General features: G+C 40.2%; 1 protein-coding gene across 1 annotated transcript; it reads right to left on the reverse strand.

Moving 5' to 3' along the window:
* Positions 1-6433: 6433 nt before the first annotated feature.
* Positions 6434-22609, reverse strand: SF3A3 (splicing factor 3a subunit 3). Its single transcript, XM_074305206.1, has 17 exons — positions 22401-22609; positions 22028-22075; positions 21010-21062; positions 20801-20906; positions 18763-18835; positions 18189-18280; positions 16937-17019; positions 15895-16033; positions 15602-15670; positions 15041-15108; positions 14826-14933; positions 13261-13330; positions 11368-11532; positions 11163-11273; positions 8849-8939; positions 7896-7951; positions 6434-6739 (listed from the first exon to the last, which is right to left on the reverse strand). The coding sequence occupies exons 1-17, from the start codon at positions 22494-22496 to the stop codon at positions 6662-6664; spliced, it is 1506 nt and encodes a 501-aa protein (XP_074161307.1). The 5' UTR covers positions 22497-22609; the 3' UTR covers positions 6434-6661.
* Positions 22610-23184: the final 575 nt, after the last annotated feature.

Below are 23184 nucleotides of genomic sequence, written 5' to 3' on the forward strand. Positions count from 1 at the left end.
TAATATTGAAGTTATCCATGCATATGTTTTGAAAATAAAAAGCTTTAATAAAAATTATTTTAAAACCCCACCCAGTTCATGGATCCCATAAGAGCTCCTGCTTGAGTTCAAATGCAGTTTCTGAAATACAGTGATGGGTACCAGAAAGAGCTCTGGACCAGGAGTCAGAAATCCCAGCTCAGATACTTATTAGCCAAATGGCCAGGGATATGCCATCTCATCCACTTCTCTGAAGGTCTGTTTCCTCATTAAAAAGAGGAATAATTTGCAGGTTGTGAAGAGAATGTTTTATAAACCTTAAAGTGCTTTAAAAATTTATTCTTCTTCCTTGGCTGAATGATGGGGGAGGAATGAGGCCATCTCCAATACCCTTTTTTGGCTGTTAAACTAAGGTAAGCAGTTGTAGCTCAGTGTAGAGTACTTTGGACATGGAGTTAGGAAGACCCAAATTCAAAACCTGCCTGAGTCAGTTATTAGCTGTATGACTGATTTGGGGCAAGTTAACCACGTTTGCCTCAGTTTTCTCAACTGTAAAGTGGGGATAATAACAACACCTATCTTACAGGGTGTTTGTGAGGAGCAAATAATATTTTTAAAGTGCTTACTTTGTACAGTGCCTGGAACATAGTAGGAACTATATAAATGCTTATTCGTTCCTTCTGTTGTTTCCTCTCTACACAAGTTACTATTCTTCATTTTTAAAATAGGAGGGTGGGGTGAGAATTATAATACCTAGCTCCCAGAGTTGTGATGATTAAATGAAACAATATGTATACCTTAAAGCACTATATAAATGCTAGTTCTTGGGTTGGGAAGGCAACCTAGTACTAGCCAAGGATTACAAAGGAAATTATAATTCAAAGTCAGGAACTATATGAACACAAAAGATATCATAATTGTAATGTAATAGTTATAAAAAATCTTATATGAGGAAAAATACAATTCCAAACATACCCCAGTTGGGACCAACTACTCCCAATAGCAAAAAATACCCAATTTCTATAGAGGCAGGTGTGTGTGTATGAGAGAGAGACAGAGACAGAGGAAGAGAGGGAAAGAAAGAGACAGAGAAAGAGAGAAAAGCAGAGAGAGAAAGAAGACAAAGGGACAGAAATGGAGAAAGGAAAGACAGAAAGAGTCAGAGACACAGAGATAGAAACAAAGACAAGAGACAGAGAGACAAAGAAACAGAGACAGAGAGAAGAGCGAGACAAAGAGAGAGAGAGATCAAATGCCTATATTCCTCAGATAAGTGAAGTAAGGGAATGACATTAAACTCATACTATAAGAAAGCCAGCATAATCTAAATATAACAGCTGTTAATAGACTGAGCTTCTTGAGTGGACGTCTTTTGACCCTCTTTGTAACCCTGGCACTGACTTGGCTTAGAGCCTGGTACATAGATCCTTAGTCAATGTTTATTGACTGGCTGGCTGGCTTGTTCGCTGGCCAAGTGTCAAGAGACCTAGATTTAAATATAAGTTGCTTTCTTTTGCTAAACCTCAACTTCCTAATTCATAAAACAAAGAAAATAATACTTGTCTCCCTATCATAAGGAGCTGGTCTGAGGAGTGCTATATGAAATTGAAGTTATTATTTAAGAGTAGAATCGTGGGGATCATTAAAATTTTATCTCTAAATTTCAGTTTTCCCATCTATAGAAATACAAGGCCTAGAAGAAACCTCGAGTTCATCTAATCAATTATTACTTGACTGAATTGCCTCTACGGCTTCTCTGACAAGTGATTATCTAGGGATCTCATTCCCTTCTGAAGTGGTCCATACATCCTTTGGGTGGCTCTAATTCTAAGAATTTGCTTGGAGGCAGATAGGTTTGGGTCTCAACACAAACCCAAGAGTTTCAGCCCCCCCCACCCCTAAGAAAGTAAGTTGGACATTTGAGTTTTGGGTACACTTTGTGACTTTCCCATAAAAACATCTATACGGCAGTTCAAGGTTTCCAGCTTTCCTTAGAACCCTGAGAGGTAGACAGTAAAGGTTATGTTTAGGAAGAAGTTCAGAAGTGACTTGCCTTTGGTCATGTAAACTTACTGAGTGCCAGAGATATGGACTCGGAGCTGACCAACGAGTGCTCTTCCCCTCCACATCCCTCTGCCTCTCACACATTGGTGGTCTTACTTTCCCCTCCAATATCCAGCCAATCCCAACCCTGCCTGCCAGGGATTTGCCCTGGCCCTGCTCACCCCAGTGGGTCATTACAGTAATCAAGCCCTCCTGGATGGCCAATTAAGATTAAATATCCATTCATGCTACTACTCTAGTCCCAAGAGACCACGCAGGCTAATTGAGGTTTACAACAGTTGCAGGAACTAATCTATAAACTGCTATAGCCCAAGGGACAGGGGCTGAACTCTCTAAGTGGGGTACATGGAATATCTTGGTGTTATTAGTCTCTCTCCTCAAATCTTTCCCCATGGGCCCATTTTCCACAAGGCTCCTAGATGATTTTCCTTAGGTGGAATCTGACTATGTTACTATCCTACTGGTTGAGCTCAGGTGGCTCCTAGGAGAAAATATAAACTCCTATTTTAGCTTTTAAATCCCTTTACAACCTGGCTTCCAACCCATCTTTCCAGCCTCATTACATATTCTTCCCTCTCCCAATTTTTTCCATCCAAAGTGGATTTCTCGTTGTTCCTCACACATAAATGGTCCTTTTTCTGCATTGCACTGGTCCCATGTATCCCATCCCTGGAATACACTCTCTCTTCATCTTGTAGCTCAAGCATCATGTTCTGATCACTCTCTCTCCTCCTACTTCCTAGTGTCGTTCCAGCCATCCACTTCCTTATATTTATTCTAATATATATATATATAATTTGTATAGATATACTTCTCTCCCCAAAGACTGTTAGCTCCATGAAATTGAGATGATTTACTCTTTGTATTTTTACCTAATGCTTATTGACTGACTTGTATTCTGAACTCTGAGAAATAACAAGCCCTTTTCCCTCATACTCACAAACTTAGAGAACTATGGGGCATCTAGGGAGACAGTCCAACATATGGAGGTTTTAAATCTCATGGTTTGTAGTGAGAGAACTGGAGTTAGAATTCTGAGTCGAAGTTCCAGGTCTAACAATACTGGTTTGGGTGCACCTGAACAAGTCATTTCACCTAGCTAAGTACAATTCCTCAATTTACAGCTGCCTCACAGGGTTATTATTATTTTTTTAAATAGTTTTTATTTTACCAGATATATGCATGGGCAATTTTACAGCATTGACAATTGCCAAACCTTTTGTTCTAATTTTTCCCCTCCTTCCCCCCCCCCCCCGCCCAGATGGCAGGTTGACAAATACATGTTAAATATGTTAAAGTATAAATTAAATACATGTATACATGTCCATATAGTTATTTTGCTGTACAAAAAGAATCGGACCTTGAAACAGTGGACAATTAGCCTGTGAAAGAAATAAAAAATGCAGGTGGGCAAAAATAGAGGGATTGGAAATTCTATGTAGTTGTTCATAGTCACCTCCCAGAGTTCTTTTGCTGGGTGTAGCTGGTTCAGTTCATTACTGCTCTATTGGAACTGATTTGGTTCATATCATTGATATGACCCACGTCCATCAGAACTGATCATCATACAGTATTGTTGTTGAAGTATATAACGATCTCCTGGTCCTGCTCTTTTCACTCAGCATCAGTTCATATAAGTCTCTCCAGGCCTTTATGAAATCACCCTGTTGGTTATTTCTTACAGAACAATAATATTCCATAACATTCATATACCACAATTTATTCAGCCATTCTCCAAGTGATGGGCATCCACTCAGTTTCGAGTTTGTCACTACAGAAAGGGCTGCCACATTCTTGCACATTCAGGTCTCTTTCCCTTTTTAAAAATCTCTTTGGGATATAAACCCAGTAGTAACACTGCTGGGTCAAAGCTCACAGGGTTATTATAATAGAAATGCTTATAGAAATAGAAGCTCGACTTAAATACTTAAATGAGTAATAGAGATGGTGACCCTGCTCCAATGGCTCCCTATTACTTTATCAAGTATAAGACCTTCAATTTTTCCTACCCTGCTCCCTGCCTGCCTTTCCAGTCTTCTTACATCTTATCTCCTCATCTGACTTTGATCCAGTAACCGGCGCCCTTGCCCTCCTAAGGAGGGATGCTCTCCTCCCATCAGGAGAGAGAATTCATAGTCAAGTACTAATTGATTAGATGAACTCAAGGTTTCTTCTAGGCCTTGGATTTCTATAGATGGGAAAACTGAAATTCAGAGATAAGATTTTAATGATTCCCACGATTCTACTCAAATAATGCTTTTTTCAAAAACATCAGTTAACTCCAAATTTCTTTCTGAGGCCTCATTTGTAATGTTTCAGTCTTCTCATCTCCTCCCACACTCTTTTCCACTGCTCTCTGGGTGATAATTTCCATTTTCAATTCATCAGAACCACAGTAGCATTCTATAACTTACTGTGATTATCAATTTCTCTCCCCCATCATGAGAGAACACTGATGACGTGGACTGTCTGACCACAGCCACTGGCTTGGTTGTTCCTGGGATTGGTTAGACAAATGGACATATTTCTTGTGAGCATCTAACAAATCAGTGTCCAAAGGGACAACAGAAATCAGTTCAGGTTGAAGCCTGTGGAAAGCTCAGGGGCCACCATCCCAAACTCTTTCCTGAGACAAAGAACCAAACCTCAAGGTGACCCCCTCAGCCATTTGCCACCTTGCAGAGTGCTGAGCACCTAGGAGGGAGGGCAGCCAGAGTAGAACCCAAGCCAATAACCACCTCTCTGGGTGACCTATGCCATAGAAAATGCACTTATAAGTCTGTAGATAAGTCTTGAAATCAGACACTTTGCCAGGGTAATCAAGGGCAAGGCTACTTTCTCTGAGCCTCCAAATTCTCATCTCTAAATGTGGATGACAAATGTCCCACCTGCTTCATAGGATTAGGATGAAATGAAAAAAAGCCCCCGAGATGCCATCCAAGCAACAAAGCATAGCATACAGGGCAGCCATTACCATGTTGAGTGAGGGAAATGCCCCAAAGGCAGAGAGCAGGGCTAAGCCATCCACCCACTGCCTAGCCCACAGGTGCAAGTATGGGAGATGCCCAAAGCCTTGGGGTCCCAGAGGCTCTCCGGGGTAAGCAGAGGAATTTGGGGTGGCAGCTTGTAGGAAGCAGACCCCATAAGAGATACTCTGTTCGAGAGTAAAGAGAAGCCTAGAAGGGGAAGTTGGCTTAAGATCCCTGCTAGTAAAAAGCAGTGAGGGGGGGGGGGGCAACCCAGAGCAGAGCATTGGAGCCTTAGAGAAGAGACTTCAGAAATCATTCAGACCAAACTTCTTCCTCTGACTCCCATTTTACAGATAAAGACTAGAGACTGAGGGCTCAGATTCCCATGGATAGTGGAAGAGAGCTGAGCTTTAGTCTCATGGGGAAGGGGCATTTGGCAAATAGCAGCTCTCTACCTGAAAATGGAGCATTCCAGACATTTAATAAGTGCCTACTGTATGCAAGACAGGTATTAGGTGCTGAACCAAAGCAAGGTGAGCAAGTTTGCTTCATCTTGAAAGAAAAGATAAGATTCTTATTAAGCTGTGCTTAATGAGTTTACCTCAGCAACCTGTCTTTCGAGATTATCATCTGTGATACCTTCCAACAAGAGGGAGGACCACAAAAGATCTTATTTCCAACAAGAACAATGGGCAAGGAAAATATTTGTGGGTCCTGAAGAGAAGGTATACTGATCTTTCTGTCATGGCCAAGAAACCAAACTGTTCTCAAAGCATAGCCTGGTCTACCTCCTAGAAGAGGCGGCACAGGCTTGAGGAACACCTCTCTCCTCTCTAGACCAGGGAGAATGAAGTGGTCCTTGGGGGGAAATAAAGGCCACATAATAAAAATGAGGAAGAAAAGATCTGAGAAGACACAAGGGAATTCAGATCCTTGTCCAGAGTGTTTCACTTTTCTTTAACCTGTATTCCCTGGTCTAGCACAAAGCAGGACCTTCAGTGCTCATTGGCCAACGGATAGAATGTGAAGATAAGGACACTGAAAACGTAGAATTAAAGACCACAGGCCTCTCCTTTAGGAGGGGAGGCAAGCCCTCTGAAGAGAAAGCAGCTGTTAGGGCTCCAACAATTGACCACGGGGCTAGGACCATTAGGAGAAAGGTCCTCAGTGACAAGGGAATGGAGACAGAGGAGAGCAATGGCGCTTGGTAACTCCCTGAAGAGGGGCTCTGAGGAACTTCTGTGTTGGTTTCTCATTAACGATAAAGAAGTCTGCTGATTTCTGACATTCTGATAGTGTTCTTTCTTCTTTTCAACCCCTGACCTTCTAGGCTAGGCATAGGAAAGTGACAGGAACTAATGGCCTGAAGAACTAGCTTCCCTACCAGATATTAGGAAGTGTTACATTCATATCAAATCCAGTTTTTTTTTTTTTTTAGAACCCTTTTTAATATAAAACAAAAGTTTAAACATATTTCAAATCTTCACTATGTCCACAAATCTTCACTATGTCCACAATTCTTGTCTTCACAAGACACATGCTAGAATGTTAGATCACATAGCAGAGTCTTTGGGAACATGTGCTTGTGTAGAATAAAAAAATGCCAAATCCTAGGATGCTCAACCAGTCACCGTGCTTGTTTTCAAGCACTAGAGCAGCCCCTGACGTTTCAAATCCTCATATGTTTTCTTATTCACAACATTTCCACTGGAATCCTCATACTCCTCCTAAAAAGCAGGGGAAGAAAGAGGGAAATAGTTTCAGTCCTGGGGAAAATGAGTATTTGGATGTTTGGAAATGGCCTTAGGCCATTTCTGGGCAAACTCTAGAAATGTGAGAAAACATGGCTGCCACCCCCCCCCCCCAATTCAAGTAACCACCACGTGGTGTTTGCCTTAACATATCTGTCCTCCCTCTGTACTCCATCTTCATCTGTCCAAATCCAGCATGGCACCATTGTTATTGATAATCACATATACACAGGAGCCAATCAATCATTAAATATCACCAACAAAGACAGATCATGCAAAAAAGTATTCAGAATTCCTAGGGCAGTGATTCTTTAAATTGGAGCCCATGAATTTTATTAATCTTAAAATTTTGACAACTATTGGAATATGATTAGTTTCATTCATAATCTTTTTTATTTTATGAGTTAAAAACAAAGGTTTCACTGGCCCAAGGGGTCCAGGACACAGAAAAGGTGAAGAACACTTGCCAGAGGGCGACCATTCTCAATTTTTGTGGCTTCTGGCTCATCTGGTAAGGCAAAGAACTTGTCTAACCACTGATGACCCCCTTAACAAATCCATGCCAGAATGAATGAAAAGATGAAACTATTTTTGAAGATAGGCAAATGAGATGACTTCTGATTTTGACATGCTTCAAGAATTCCTGATTTTATTAGTGTGGTTACTCTCAGCTGAAGACTATTAAAGAAATTGTCTTTATGAGGTGCTGTGGCTTGAAAACTTCAGCCCTTGGGTGGTCCTCACTCTGGGGAGAAGTTTCTCCTTACTAAGCTAGGCTAGTCCCTGGATGCTGGATGCAGAGCCCTCCCACCAGTAGGCTCTGACTGAAAACCTTTCCAGTTTGGTGGAATTTGGCATAGCTTTTACTATGAAAACACAGTCATCTCCATACTACAATGGAATAGCAATAAGAAGGCAACAGTGGAGAGTTTATTATATATCCCAGGTAAATTTCTAATTCAGAAGCCAAAGGAGGCACACTATTACAAACAATAAACCTCAAATCTATTTGGCCCACTGTCAGTTCATTGGCCAGACCAATGTCTACAGTTCCCTGAGAAAAGAGCTGGGTCTTTGCTGCTTACTATCATCACTGACTGACTACCAGCAATTTCCAAATATGACCACTTACCTCTGTGTCAGGCTGCCACCGTTCAGAAGCCTTCTGCAGTTTCAGTTTGGCCCACACTACAAAATAATCACCAGCAATTAGTATTAATAATATCAAAGAGATACATGAATTAGAATCCCAACTCTACTTCAGAATCCATGAGCTACATACATGTTTGTTAGAACCTTGGTGTAGTTAAAATATTAAAAGCTGACATTAATGCAGCATTTTTAAGTTTATAAAGTCTTTTCAACTGTAAAGCAAGTAACAAAAAAAAGTAGGTCACAAAAATCCTATATCCCCTGTATACTATCTTAGCTATGATTTCATTGGTATAGGATGAGCACCTGCTTTACAACTTCAAGGCCTTGAGAGTAGCCTGGAGCATAACAGGTTAAGTGTCTTAGAGATAAAGGAAGAAGTGGCTGATGACAGAGTGAAGGGAATCTTGGAAGAAGTGGCTGATGACAGAGTGAAGGGAATCTTGGAAGAAGATGGTCACATCACCTTAGGCTTTATATTAATGAAGGAAAGCAGACTTCATTGTTAAATAAAATATTTAAGAACACTCCATTTTGCCATGTACACAAGTGCATACCTGTAATTCCATCCACTGGAGAGAACTTTATCTGGTGGACCTCTTAAGCTAGGTTCAAGAGGGCTACTAGTTATGTGTCCATAAATTTGGTATTAATACGATAAGGTCTTCAGGACACTCCAGGAAGAGGAAACTGTTCCAGTGTGGAAATGGAGTAGGTAAAAACTCTTGAGTTCCTTGGTAATGGGAAAGGGACCTGGCATAGGTGCTCTCCATGCCTCTAGCCTGGCAAGCTAAGACTCCACCCCACCTTTCACAAGGTCGCTATGTTGCTGTTTTGAGGGCTGATTCACCACAAGTACCTAAAGTAATAAGAGGTAAAGGGAGTGGGTGTGCAGTCTGTCCTAATACTGAGAGAGAACTAAAGGTTACTTACAAGAGACAGCATCTTCGATCTGAGTCACATTAGCAAAGTGAGCTGTATTTGGAATGCCCAAGCACCTCATGCCATGAGCATGACGCCACTCCTGGAAAGTAAGAAAATCAGGACAATGGGAAATCGTGCCAACTATATACAAAGCACTCCTAAATTCTGAATCTAAAATCTGAAAGCTTCATGCCTAAATCCTAAAACTTCCCTCCATCAGAGACTGCTACAAGCAAGACTGTAATTAACACCACAAGAAGAAGAGTGATTCAAAGATGTATTTTTGAACCCAAATACATTTCTTCCTAGCTGGATCATTTGGTCAGAATCAGTCCATCAAAGGCTAGCTTTGAAAGGTCAGGCCATCTTGCTGTCAATACTATGCCATGAACACAGAATGGAAGGCAACATCATGGAGCAGCAAAAAGAGTCCTAGAGAATCGGCACAATGCTGACCATCAACTCTACAACTAGCCAGCTATGCAACAACAGGCAAATGAATACTCTATTTGGGAATTAAGTTTCCTCATCTATAAAATATGGTGGTAAGATTACATATTTCTGAGTTACATCATTTTATGATCTTAGTGGATCTTTCTAATCAACCTGACTAGCAATTTTAAAATTCGTACTGTTGGGGGCAGCTAGGTGAGGCAGTGGATAGAGCACCAGCCCTGAAATCAGGAGGATCAGAGTTCAAATTTGGCCTCAGACACTTAACACTTCCTCGCTGTGTGACCCTGGGCAAGTCACTTAACCCCAATTGTCTCAGCAAAAAAAAAAAAGAAAGAAAGAAAGAAAAAAATTCATACTGTTGAAAGGCTGACTGGCCAGATATAAACCATTATCCCTAAAAGAAAAATAACCCCAAGAATATCTTAGTGATGACTGGCCAATAATGTCATCTTTGTACATAAGAAGGTCATTTCACTGTTGGTCTATGAAAAGACTGTAAGATATATTATCTTGGATATGAACTAATGTTTACAAAAGAGGTACACTGGTGCTTTTTTGCACAATCATCTTGGAATACAGGGGGTACATGTATCATAATTAAGCCCATTTTACACGGAAAACAGGCCAAGGTCAACTCAGCAAATAAATGTCAAATTTGATATGAAGCCTGACTTCATGGTTAACATTCTTTCCCCTTACTTTGCCATCAACAGAAGCATTTTTCCTCCTGGAAGTTCTAAATAGCAAAAATAGATAAAAATAAGGAGCATAAGCTGTTCTGTTGATTATGGTAAATTCTCACATTAACTCCTTGGTTTAAGAATGCTACTGTATACATGTCCTCTTTACTGTTATAAATGGATTTTATTCTATAAGAAGTAGGATGCAGAGCCCACAGCAACCTCAGGGTTAGAGATAACACTGTCCTTACCTTTAATGCTATCAATGGACCAAGAAATGCTCTAAGGCAAGTGTAAGGTATAGCTATTAAGAAGGCAAAAAAGCCAAAGGAAAAGAGAACAAAAAAAAAAAAAAAAAACCAAAATTCCAAGATGTATGAGAATATCTATATGGATTACGTAGGTTGAAGGAAGAGAAGCCTTATTTTCTCCCTTTTAAAGAATGGCAAATGACAGACATATTGATACATGCATGGCCTCTTATAACCATTTTCCTAAATGTAATCTTCTGTTGTCTCCAGAAACTGTCAATCGCTCTCTGGGAGGAGATCTGCTGTCTCTGGGCCAGATTCTTCTTCCTGTAGAGAGCCCATCACTCTCTGGCCTAGAGTAGAGACTTCCTCCAGAGAACAGCCCCAACTCTGGCCCAGAGAAGACTCTTCCCTTGCTCAATGGTGTCTTCTTTTATCCTCCCAGAGAATAGGCTTGGAATAACTCAGGGGCTTCTGGGAAAAAATACTTCAACCAATTAACTTGCTCCTCCTAAACATGTAAACTCCTCCCCAGGAGTTCACAGGGGTAAAACTCCCCTAAAGGCCAGAACTAGAGAATTGTTAAGTATCAATTTAGCACTTAGTAAGAACCTATCATCTCATTATCTCATTAGCACTTAGTAAGAACCTAACACCCAAACTGTTCCACATAATTGCCTTTGGGGAACATACTGGTTGGTGGCTTTGGTCTGGCCTCTGTAGCCCATAGGGGAAGGCCCAGCAGGATGCTCTGACACCATGCCCATACAGGCATGGGCTGCTGATCTGGGCCACTCTGCCACATTCCAAGCACACTTTTCAGCTATACTTCCTCTCCCCCCTTAACTCCACCTTGAATGGGCTATCCCCATTCAAAGATTTTCCCTCTCTTGGATTTGTTGTCATTTCTAGTTGAACAGGCCCAGGACTCCTTACTGCAAAATGCCTCTGGAAGGCCTTGGGCCCACGATAGGTGTAGTTGCCGCAGATCTCACAGTTATAGTTGATATTGAGGCCATGTAGCTTGTAGAGCCAGTAGGGAATGGGCTGGAAGAAATGAGAAACAGAAGAGAGTAAGACACTGACGTGTGAAGGCAGGAAAGGCTGAACAGGACTCCTGCATAGGGCACAAAGCACTCACTTTGCCGTCCCAACCCAAGGGCAGGTTTTTGGGGTTGTAGATAATTTCATTCTCTTCATCTTCACTTTCACTCTCACTAATCTGCTCTTCCTCTTCCTCCTCTCTTTCCTCTCCTGTCCGTGCTTGTTTGCGCTGCACATTTTCATGAGTGAGATGTCGCTGTTCCTAAAGGATCAGAAAATAAGCTAATCAAAGATAGTCACTGATGTACTATGGGTGGAACTGTGAAGTAATTCAGTTATCTGGGAATACTTCTGGGAACTATACTCCCAAAGTAAAAAAATACAACATCCTCTTCTATTATACTAGTAATAGGAAGATACCCCAAACAGTTAAAGAGGAAAAAGACCCCATGTATAAAATTGTTTACAGGAGCACTTTTTTGTCAGAGACAATTAAGGGGAGTTGCTCACCAATTGGAGAATAGCTAAATAAACCATGGGATATAAATATTAAGAAAATTACTGTGCAATAAAAAATGATAAGGGATGAATTTAGAGAAATGTGGGAATACTCATATACTGATATAAGATAGAGGTAACAGAATAAGAATGATTTATATAACAACTAAAACATGAGGGCTTAATAATGTGAATCAATGCAAAAACCAACCACAGCTCTAAAGAACTAACAATGAAGCATGCTACCTACCACTTGAGATGGAAGGTAGACTAAAGCTAGAGAGTAAAAAAAATTAACATTTTCAGACATGTCCAACGTGTAGATCAATTTTGCTTGCCTATGCTTGTTACAAGAGTTAGATTTTGATTTTTTTTAATAGGAAGAATAACAGGAGTGAAGAATGCTAATAATAGTTATGCCCCAAAAAGGGATGAGATAAGTATCACTGAAGTATTTTTTAATAGACAAAGAAGGAAATAGAAAAATATAGAAGCAGGACAGCTTTGAAACTAACAAACTCAATTTACTATAAATTTAAAAAAAAAACCAAAGATTTTGTTACATAATTGATTATATAATATGATTTTTATACAATTTTTTTCCTGTTCTCTGCATATGGAAAAGCTTATGTTTATCTAATTCAAAACAAAACAAAACAAAAAAAAAAGAATAAATACATTTTTAACAAGGTATCTAAATGGTACAGTGGGTACATTGCAGGCCCATCGAAGTTAGGAACCCCAAGTCCAAATTTCCCTCGACATCTGCCAGTGACAAGGTCAAGTCACTTCACTTCAGTTTCATTTTGGGGAAACTAATAGCACTTATCTCCACAGGGTAGCTATGAAGATGAGATAATATATAAAGTGTTTTGCAAACTTTAAAGCACTACATACATATTAGCTGCTATTATTATCAAAGAGAATCTCTCCCAACTTGCCAAAATCCTTGGAACCTTCAGGAGAACTTCTAATGGGCAGTAGCAGCTAAAACTTTATTTTCTGGTAGGACAAGGATTATAGGCTTTTAAAAAGAGTAGAGGACCTACCTGATCCAAACAGTTTCAGAGTTTTCTATCAGCATAATTTCCTAATCTGGGAGGAAAAAGTCCAAGCTTCTAGTCATTCACCTAACATCCTTTACTGTAGGATCAAACTGTCTTAGGCAGAGGTATAGAAACGCCATCCTTCTAAATATCAGAACTTCTTCTAGAAATCAAATGGTCTCTAATGCCCTAGACATTTTCAGTAGAAATATGGCAAGCCCTCAGAAGTATAGAGGGATGTAGGTAATTCCTTCTAATCAAAAACTTAAGAGAGATTTGCCCCCCAGTTATGCTCAGATTTTGCCCAAGACCAGGGTGGAGAACCTGAAGCTGTCTGAGGAGAATAAGCCTTTCTTTTTTAACTGTCTAAACAAAAAGAGTGATCTGGGTGGATGGCTTTTCAGGGGATCTTGTTTTGTGGTCCTATTACCTTCAGTTATACTTACCCCAAGAATCTCTACATATTCATATATCTGGGCTTCAAGGAAAGCAATATCTTTATTCCTCTCAGTGTCTCTGTGAACAAAAATTGGTCCAGGTCATTTGAAGGGAACTGAAATCTTTTTTTCTTTTTTGGCTGACACCACTGGGGTTAAGTGACTTGTCCAGGGTCACATAGCTAGGAAGCATTAAGTGTCTGAGGCCAGATTTGAACTCAGGTCCTCTTGACTTCAGAGCTGGTGCTTTATCCACAGAGCTACCAAGCTATCCTGGAACTGAAATCTTTCAAAGAACAATGATATAATGGGTGATTCTCTATAAACTCAAACCCCCACCAATGTGGTAAATTCGCGCTTTAAGTTGTTGTTTAGTAGCAAAATAAGTGGATGGACATATATACATATATTGTATTTAACTTACACTTTACCATATTTAACATGTATTAGTCAACCTGCCCTCTGGAGGAAGGGGTGGGGGCAAGGAGGGGAAAAGTTGGAACAAAAGGTTTTGCAATTGTCAATGCTGAAAAATTACCCATGCATATATCTGATAAATAAAAAGCTATAATAAAAAAAATAAAATAAAGTCAATCTATTTACATTTCCAGCTAATTGAGATAACCTTTCTATAGCAGTCTAAAATCAATTTTAAATCAAGTAAGCATAAATTTATCTGTTTGGGAACATTAATACAACCTCCCTCCAGTAGTGCAGATAGTTGACAACCAGTCATTATTATGGATCAGTTAGGGCAAAATACAGACTTTAAAATCTACCTTTTAAACAATAAAGAGAGCAACTCACTGATAAAACAGTTTGGTATAAGTTTTCAGGATTTGATTAGCCAAGTGCTTTCCCATTTTATCATTGAGGAGTTTGAGAGTCAGAGGTGAATGACTTGCCAACATAGCAAAGTTGGGATTTAAGCCCAGGTTTTTTGCCTCTAAATCCAATATATGTATACACACACACACACACACACACACACACACACACACACACATACATACACACACACATATATTTATTTATATCCAGCTATACCATATTACCTGCCAGGGAAGAGAATCAAGACAGAGCCAACTGTACTAGGGGGATGAAAGATAATAAAAATCCATTCTGCCTCCACAAGTTAGTCTCTGTTGGAGGGCTGGCTATAGTAGATAGATGGTCAAACATGATACAAAGTCGGGTGTTTTGGGATGAAAGAACTCTGAAGAGATTTTGGAGCAAAACAGACAATATTGAGATTTAGAGGAAAGACTTCATCTAAGCTGAGACTTCTGAGACATGAAGGAGGAAAAAAGAGAAAGAAATGCATGATATCAAGAATTTCTTGTGTCAGTGCATGCTGACTAGACTTACAATGATTTAGGGAATTCAACTTTCAAAGTTGGGATTTAAGCCCAGGTTTTTTGCCTCTAAATCCAATATATATATATGTATATATATACCCCCCCCCACATATATATATTTATTTATATCCAGCTATACCATATCATCTGCCAGGGAAGAGAATCAAGACAGAGCCAACTGTACTAGGGGGACACAGAAGCTACTAGCTTACTCACCTCTTGGTTCCCTTTGATTTGGGATTCTTAGCAAACAGAGAGGAGTCCAGTGATTCCAGGGACTTGCCCTTAGTGCTGAACAGCCTCTGGGCTCTCTCTTCCAATGTACTGTATAAAGAAAAAGAGATAAAAGATTCTCTAGTTGTTATATCAAGCAGTTTCACCCATACTTGGCTAGGTTTACAGTAGTCAGACAAATGGATCCTGCCTCTTACCCGCCACATTTTAGTCCTAAAGCCAAGAGTGCAGATTTCAGTCTGTCCAGACCCAAGGAGGCCAACTCCTATAAAACAAAGGGATGAGTTAGGATGCTGAAGAAAATGACTCCTGAGACCAAATGCTATCCTTAGGTACTAATGAAGATGGTAACTCCTCAACATTTTAGTAAATGACTTAAATTTGTCATTATGGCTGAAAAAAATTCATCAGTTTGTGGCCAACATTCCATGGAAGAATCTTGCTGCAGTTCCACATTCATCCATATGTGAAGTCCCTCCAGGCTGGTAGGACCTACTTGAACTTGAGCTCCCAGAATGCTCTCCACATCATGGTCAAGCAATAATAAATAACAAAAGTACCAAATATGTGTATGGCATATTATTATTATTCAAATGTGTAGAAACAAATTAGTCCACTTGATTTTTCCTTATCTCCTGCATAAGACCAGTTCTAGAAAACCCTGGGTTTTGTTTTATTTTAAATTGCAAAGAAAAGAATCTGTATTAGATAAACAAGAGGACTAGCCAAGATAGGCTGAAGAGTTACAGAAAACATACTTCCCAGGAGGAAAATGCAGAGAGGTCAAGATGGGCTCCAGCATGGGTCAGTGCGCTGCTTGTCTCTTTCTGCCAAAAACAAGGAATGCTATTAATAGCCTGCTTTAGGACAATAGCAATGGATCCCTCCCATGTTCACATATGCAAATCTTGGGAACGATCCCCAAAAGAAACCATAAAACTACAAGGCAGAGAATGCTTCAGGGCCACAACTGAGGGAGAAAGGACCATCTATTATAGATCTATTATTAAAATGTAAAGACCCAGGGCCTTAAGTCCCCCCTCCAGCTCACCGGCCAGCCTGGGAAGGTACCATTATCCCACTTCTTCTCAAATTCATTCTGAATCTTCCCAAACAATTCATTTTGGTCTTGTAGGGGCTTCACCCTGTCTGTGTAGTCCTGAAGGTACTCCAGTAGCATTTCCAGGTACCTAACAGAGAGAGACTCAGTTAGAGAAAGTTAGGGGTGCTATTTGTAATGGAGGTGACACAGCAAAACAAGTCTTGTTTCCCATTCAGGCATAGGCCTACTTTCATCACTGCAGCCACAGCCTCACAGTCATACAGTGCTAAGCATTAGAGCCTTATTCTTCTTATGGGATATGTTAATGAAATAACAGGTTGAGCCTAAGATGACTAACCATATTCTTTCTATTACTATGCCATGAGAAATGGCAAAAGGGACAGATTCAGAAAAACCAGAGAAAATTTGTTTGAACTGATACTGAGAAGTGAGCAAAGCTGGCAAAACAATTAACAGAATGACTATAAAACATTGTAATGGAATACATTTTCCAAGACTGATGATGAAGTTCCCTTCCTGGCAGAGTTGATGGACCAAAAGTTTAGATAATGTGTTTCAGTCAGATATGGCCAATGTACAGATCTCTTTTGCTTAACAATACCTATTTATTACAATTATTTGGTAGAAGGGGAGGAAGAAGAAAAGAGGGATGGTGATTAAAAAGAAGATCCATCAATGACTAGAAGAATACAAAGTTCAGAAGGGAACACAGACAAGCAAGGTAGTGTTTAAATTTAACACATGAAAATTAATATAAACTTTGCAAAAACCATGCAGTTTCATATAAAATTCTTATTCTCCTTGTTCTTTATATACAGAAGTATTCATGTTTGTCAAATTCATAATAATTTTAAAATATATTCATCCAACCAAGACTAACTAGTAGACTATATATATTCTAAAACTGGGTTTTAGAGTTCCACATCCCCAATAACTCTAGAAGCCAAGAGCACTCAGAGGATAGTTAAGGTTAGAAGTAAGCTTCTAATTTAAAAAACAACAAGAAGCCAAGGAGCTTGACAATGCTTACCTCTTATACTCTGCATTCTTCCTTTCTTTGGGAATATCAAATAACTGGTCAAAGATAGATAGGTATGTGATATAATCCAGTTTCTGAAAAATAACACAAAAGACTTGACTAAGCTAGGTGTGCAAAACTCAAAAGATACAATGTAATCAACTATACAAAATGCAATTTGAGAGCTCAGTCTAACAAGGTACAACTTAGAAATTTTTTTTTTCTTGTACAATTTTTCCAACACCATGTACTACTTCAATAGGCAATGCTTTGTCTGGACATTTAGAAGAAAAGTATAAACAGTAACCAAAAATTATAAAATCACACCAAGATTTCTGTTTGCCAGTGGATGCTCCAGATAATTAACTTTTTGGAACTTGATTGAAGTTTCTTCTCAATTCTGATCTTACTCAATGTTTATCTTTTTCACTTGAGAGCTATCTTTTGTCAATTGTTTTTGCAACTTAAACTTTTTAGCACCTAAGTCAATGACATTTACACAGAAGATGCTTTGTAAACATTTCCTAAATCAAATTCATGTTTCTATCAATTACATTGTAAATTTCGTAAAAGGTAGGGTCCATATACTCTGGCCATCTTCTTGTCTTCCATCCTACTACTACATCCTGAGGACCACCAGATATCTTATTCTGGGGGTTTTAAACCACCTACCTTTGTCATTCTGACTTTGAGGCTTGTGAGTGGTTAAGTGTATATGCACAAACCCACATGGTTAGATGGCCCAGTATATCAAGCCAACCTTCTCCAGAATAGCCTTCTCCCTTGTATCTAGCCTGGTTATGAACATGAACTCTCCTTTTTCATCTCTTCCTCTAGTAATCATAATGAAATTTATATTGCCATTGCTACTAGAAAAGGCACATCAATTACCTTTCCTATGGTTCCCATTTGACCTTTTGAGTGACCACCACTTCTCTATATATGTTGTCTCCCCCATTAAGACCTAATCTCCTTTACGATAGGGATTATCTCACTTTTCTATTTGTATTCTCAGGTTTGGGCAGTGTTTATCACAAAGGAAGTGCTTAATAAAGCCATTTTCCTTCATACAACAATGTAATCGCAACAGCATCCAGCAAACTGTCCTGTACATAAACAGAACACAGTATTATTTCCATTTCTGATAAGGAGGCTCATTTAAAGAGGGCCAATCTAACAAAACACTACCTGCTTCAGTTAGTAACCCCAATCCAACCTCCCTATTCTATTTTTGTGAATCAAGAGTTCTCTCTAATTATCTTACCTCAGATGCTTTTAAGTTAATGTATTTAAGATAGCAGTCATGAAGATCCAGGTAACGGCCATATCCTTCTTCATCTGTGAACTCCACCAAGTCTGGGGGAATCGGAGAGAACAGTTTTATCAAATAAATTAAAAACAGTCCCTTACATAAAACCTCTCTCATCAGCCTATTCATTTAGTCTCTTTGTTTCTTCACTAGACAGTAAGATCCATTCACAAAGCTGCCCCCTGTTGCTTCTGGGTAAGCTGACCACAACATGCTGAAAAATTGTCCAAGCCACTGAATTTAAGTAACTTCTGGAAAAAAAGGTCTCAGGCAGCACCTTCCAACTCCAGAGTCCTGATTTGATTTAGGTAATCATAGAAACTGAAGCCACTATCTTCCTAAATGATGTCCCCATCACAACAATAAACCAAGTCAAGATTTCATCTCAACAGATAGGTTGAAGGAACTAATGCACATTTTCTCAGAGAAAGAATGCTTTCCAGACTTGGGGAGGGCAAGTGCAATTACACATAAACTGACTGAACATTTGCTATATTTTTGTTAATATGAAATACGAAACTCCACTTACTTTGAGCCTCTTCACTAGGATTTTCTCTGGCTTTCAGGAGCTCCTCAAATTCCACTGACATCGGCACACAAATCTAAGAGACAGCACAAAGCACAGATGGATCTTCCATTTACTCTGAACAAAAGCAACATTGTCTCATATGTAGGTCTTTGTGTCCTGAACTGGGCTCTATTAAGTACTGTCTTTGATCCTAATATATCACAGAAAGTTAGCTAAGAGATACCGGAGCATCTCTTATTCTGATCCTTACAAAGCCTTACACTTTGCTTTTCAAACTTTCATGGCATTGACATCTGGCCAAACAATTCTACTTAAAAGGCCTGGGCCTGGCTTGTAGCTAATCCTGCTACATGCCTCTGTCTTCTGACTGAACTTCCCACATCTGTGTTTTCTCCCCTAATTAGAAATGTGAACTCCCTGATAGATCTTCTTGAATTTTCCTTGCTTACTTTATCTCTAACACTTAATACAATGTTACAAAGTTATAATGTTACTACAAAGTAAGTGTTTAATAATTACTTTTCTGTTCTGTTCATGACCAGAAAGAAGGTAATAACCAGAATGGTAAATATAATCTTAAATTGGCAGATTCCTTAGTGACTCTACACACACTTTCCTCAATGCAGGCATCTTTACTTGGAATTTTATCTCCAGCAACATCCTGGTGTTTCATTCTCACTGGCACCAACTCTACATCCAGATATCTATATAGAGAGAGTCCAACTCTATATCATCTAATACCTAGATGATTGCAACTACCTTACTGGTCTATGCAGCTGATTCAGACCACATACCATTGTCTGATTACCTTTTCTAATTTGTTCCTTTCCATATAATAACCATCCTCAAAAGCCTTTGACAGTTCTCTATTTCACCCTTAAACTTCATTTCCTCCTCTTCTGCCAAAATTCAACATGACTTTCCATTCAAGACTGGTTTACTGTTTCTCAAACATAATTTTTAAAATTCTCATTTCTGTATCTTTTCTCATAGTATTCCACTGAATTCCCTTCCCACATCTCTTTATCTAAACTTCCTTCAAGAATAAGTTCAAATCCCTACTCTTGAAAGAAGCTTTTCCTTTTCTCCATCCCCATTTCTTGCCTCTAAATACCTATAGGACTTACTGCCTGTATCCTCAGAACCATGCAAGGTCAAAGCTGGAGGGATCTCAGTCATCGTCCCATCCAGCCAATTCACTTTTCAGATCCAAAATTTGAGGTCCAGAAACACGAAATAGGAACTTGCTCAAAGCCACAGGATTCATTAGTGTCAGAACTGGATTAAACCCAGTTCTCCTCAGGGTAAGGGAAAGAGTCCTGAGCCCAAGTCAATTGTCTAGAATACCATGGCTGTCTCTCGTTTGCCATTTAAATATACCTCTCTGTTGGGATAGTCTGTTTTTTGAGGATAAAGACTAAGTCTTAGACTTCTTTTGTTTCTTTAAAGTACATGCATATGATAGGCACTTGACATATTGCGATCAACTACACATCATAATGGTAATAAAAATGATGATGATGATAATGGACATTCCTATAATCCTTTAAAGTTTGCAAAACAGTCTTTGTATGTCAACATTATAACAACCCCAGGAGGTAGAAACCAAGGCTCAGAGAAAAATAGTTGCTTGCCTGTAGTCAAATACTACTGTCAAGTACCAGAAGTAGGATGTGAGCCCCAGTCTTCCAAGTCCAGCACTCTATTGTGCCACTATGCCAAAATGTCTATTTATCATACTATAGTAATAAAAAATCTCTATATTAATACAAAACATTCTTTTATAGAAAAGTGTTAATACAGCAGCTAGAAAAGATGGTGACAATAGGTGCTGTTGAATACATTATAATGATAAAAATCTGCCACATGCTCAATTGTTATAGGTTATTGAAACAACTTTGAGGTACAGAGCAGGTAAGTGATGAGTAAAAATAAACTAAAATTTACTAATGTTCCTCATCACTGTTTTTTCTTGGAGTATCACTTGGCTCACTCTGAAAGTACATGCTGAGCTTCAACAACAACCCTTAGGGCTTACCTCGTTTGGATGCTTCCGGTGGAATTCTTTTATCTGTTTGAGTCTATTATAGAATTCTGCGAATTCATTTGGTCCTGAAATAGCACTGAGCTCTTCTTTTCTTAACCTGAAATTCCCAAAAGGAGCAAAAGAGCAAACAAGATACCGAGGTCAGCAGTTTGACACCCACTCTCAAAAACACCCCAACATGGCCCAACACTGCTACTTACCCGTCTTTGTCATCATATAAGTCTCTCAGGTTCCCACTCACTTCCATATACCTCTAAAAAAAAAAAAAGAAAAAAGAAAAAAGAAAAACCCAAACCCTCATCAGTATAAAGCAGTTGTGTCAACATGCGATCAAGAACAAAAAAACTTATCTCCCAGATAAGTTAGGGGGCACTAAGACTTCGGCAGATGGTTTAGAAATTATTGATGTGACAATTTCAGGAGGAAAATCTATTCCCCATTAAAATTCTTTCTCTCCCAGCCCGTCACCATTCTCACAATTCATTTTTGAGATTTTTTTTTTGCCCAGGACCTCGGTGAAATCTAACTAACTGGAAAGTTAAGAGCACAGTTGGCTGGCCCCAATCATCAAGGTATTAGTAGGCATAAATTCATTACAGACTTTTTATACCTAGAGCTAGCAGACAAGTCCCCAAAGATGGGACAAAAATTGTCTACAAAAGAGAGTTAAAAAAAAAAAAATCCGCTCTGAATCCCTCCCACCTCCCTCCATCACCTAATGAAAATACAAAGACAAAAAACAACCCCCCAAGTAACAGCCCTTATGTGTATAACGTCATGCAAAACATTTCCACACTTCTCCTTCCCGCCACAATTAACACTAACATAAAACCACAGAGGTTGTAAAGTATCAGTTATTGTAATTGCCTTAGAAAGAAAACACCAAAGATTAAGTAGTGAAAAACTAACAACTACCGCAGAGCTTTAAGGCTGCGAGGCTCTTTGCAAACATCATCTCAGCTTTTCATTCACAACAACCTTAGGCATTAGGTGCACAATTATTCCCATTTCACAGAAGAGGAAACCGAGGCAGGTCTGGTGCCTGGCCCGAAGCCAGACGAGCACTGAGCCTGTAAGAACGTTCCAGACTCAGAAATGACAGCCCCGGCCCGAGCATTTCGTACACGAATAAGATAAAAAACTCGATTCCAGTGTGGAAGGGGAGACCGGAGCGGGACAAGTCGGGGTCCCCTGCCCGCCCCCGGCCCCGCAACTCACGTCCTGCATAGCCCGCGTGCGATGGTCCGAGTTGATCTGGTCCCGGAGCTGAGGGGGAAGAGACACAGCCCGGGTCAGCCTCCACAGCTCGGGGAGTCCCCGCATCGCCCTTCCTCCCAGGAGCCGGCCCACCCCCAAACTCCCGGCCTGGAGTGGGGCAGTCCGGCCCGCGACCCCGGCGCGAGATTCCCAGGCTGGAGGCAAGCCCCGCCCCCCGCCTCGCGCCCGCGGGACTGGGAGCAGAGGGGAGAATCCCGGGCCCGGTGGGGGCCGGGGAGGGGGAGGGGCAGGACCCCGGATGTAGCCGCTTTTTTTTTTTTTTTTCCCCTCTCTCTCCCCCGTTTGCCCCGTTAACCTCCCTCCGGCCGCTCACCGTGGACTTCTTGATGAGCATTTCCTTGGCCATGACATCCATGAGCCGCTCTTTTTCTTCGTGGTAGCGCCGCTGCTGCTCCAGAATAGTCTCCATTTTGCCCCCGCCACCTCCACCTCACACTAAGCAGCCGCCGCGACCGGAAGTTGCCGCAGCCGCTGGTGCCGCTCGGCGCGCTCTGCCGCCGGCTTCTCACACACGCGACACTTAGGTTCCGCCCTCGCCGGAAGTCCTGGCCTGGGAGCGGGCACCGGGAGGGGATCACAAAGGTGGAAGCACCGAGAGGAGCTTGGCAGCTCGGGCCGGGGCGGCAGCGCCCCCTGCTGGCCGTAGGGAAATACTGGCGCTCAGCAGCCACATGCCCACGTTCCTGGAAGGGCCTGGGATATGGAACCCAGATTCCTACGACCTCCTTGATATTGGGGTCGGGTGAGGCAGGGGTCAGCCCTCATTCATATCCTGCCCTCAAGCCGATCAAGTATCGCTGTACCCATTTCACAGATAAAGAATTTAAAAATTTTTTAAATTTAAAAATATTTTTAAAAATACAATTTCGAGCTGCTGGAGCTCATCTTGTCCATTTTCCACCCTTCCCATCATTAACCACCTTTCTATACCAGCTTTAAAGTTTGCACGTTATCCCAGAGAATAATCATTTCCTTCATCCTTTACACCTTTTTTTTTTCAGAGTTTTGTATTGTTATCGACCTCATTTATTTTTATTATTTTTATTTTAAAAAATATTTTAAACCTCATTTTTTAAACTAGGTAATTTTATTTTATT

The sequence above is a fragment of the Sminthopsis crassicaudata genome, chromosome 3 (assembly GCF_048593235.1).
Source record: "Sminthopsis crassicaudata isolate SCR6 chromosome 3, ASM4859323v1, whole genome shotgun sequence".
In the NCBI taxonomy this organism is placed as follows: domain Eukaryota; kingdom Metazoa; phylum Chordata; class Mammalia; order Dasyuromorphia; family Dasyuridae; genus Sminthopsis; species Sminthopsis crassicaudata.

What these genes read in the sequence shown, in the direction of transcription:
- SF3A3 (XM_074305206.1), bottom strand. Translation starts at nt 22,496, where the DNA reads ATGGAGACTATTCTGGAGCAGCAGCGGCGCTACCACGAAGAAAAAGAG. An exon ending in AAGAATGCAGAGTATAAGAG is followed by an intron (nt 16,034 to 16,936) that starts GTAAGCATTGTC and finishes TCTCTCTGTTAG; the next exon opens with GTACCTGGAAATGCTACTGG. An exon ending in GGTGGCAGCCTGACACAGAG is followed by an intron (nt 6,740 to 7,895) that starts GTAAGTGGTCAT and finishes CCTGCTTTTTAG; the next exon opens with GAGGAGTATGAGGATTCCAG.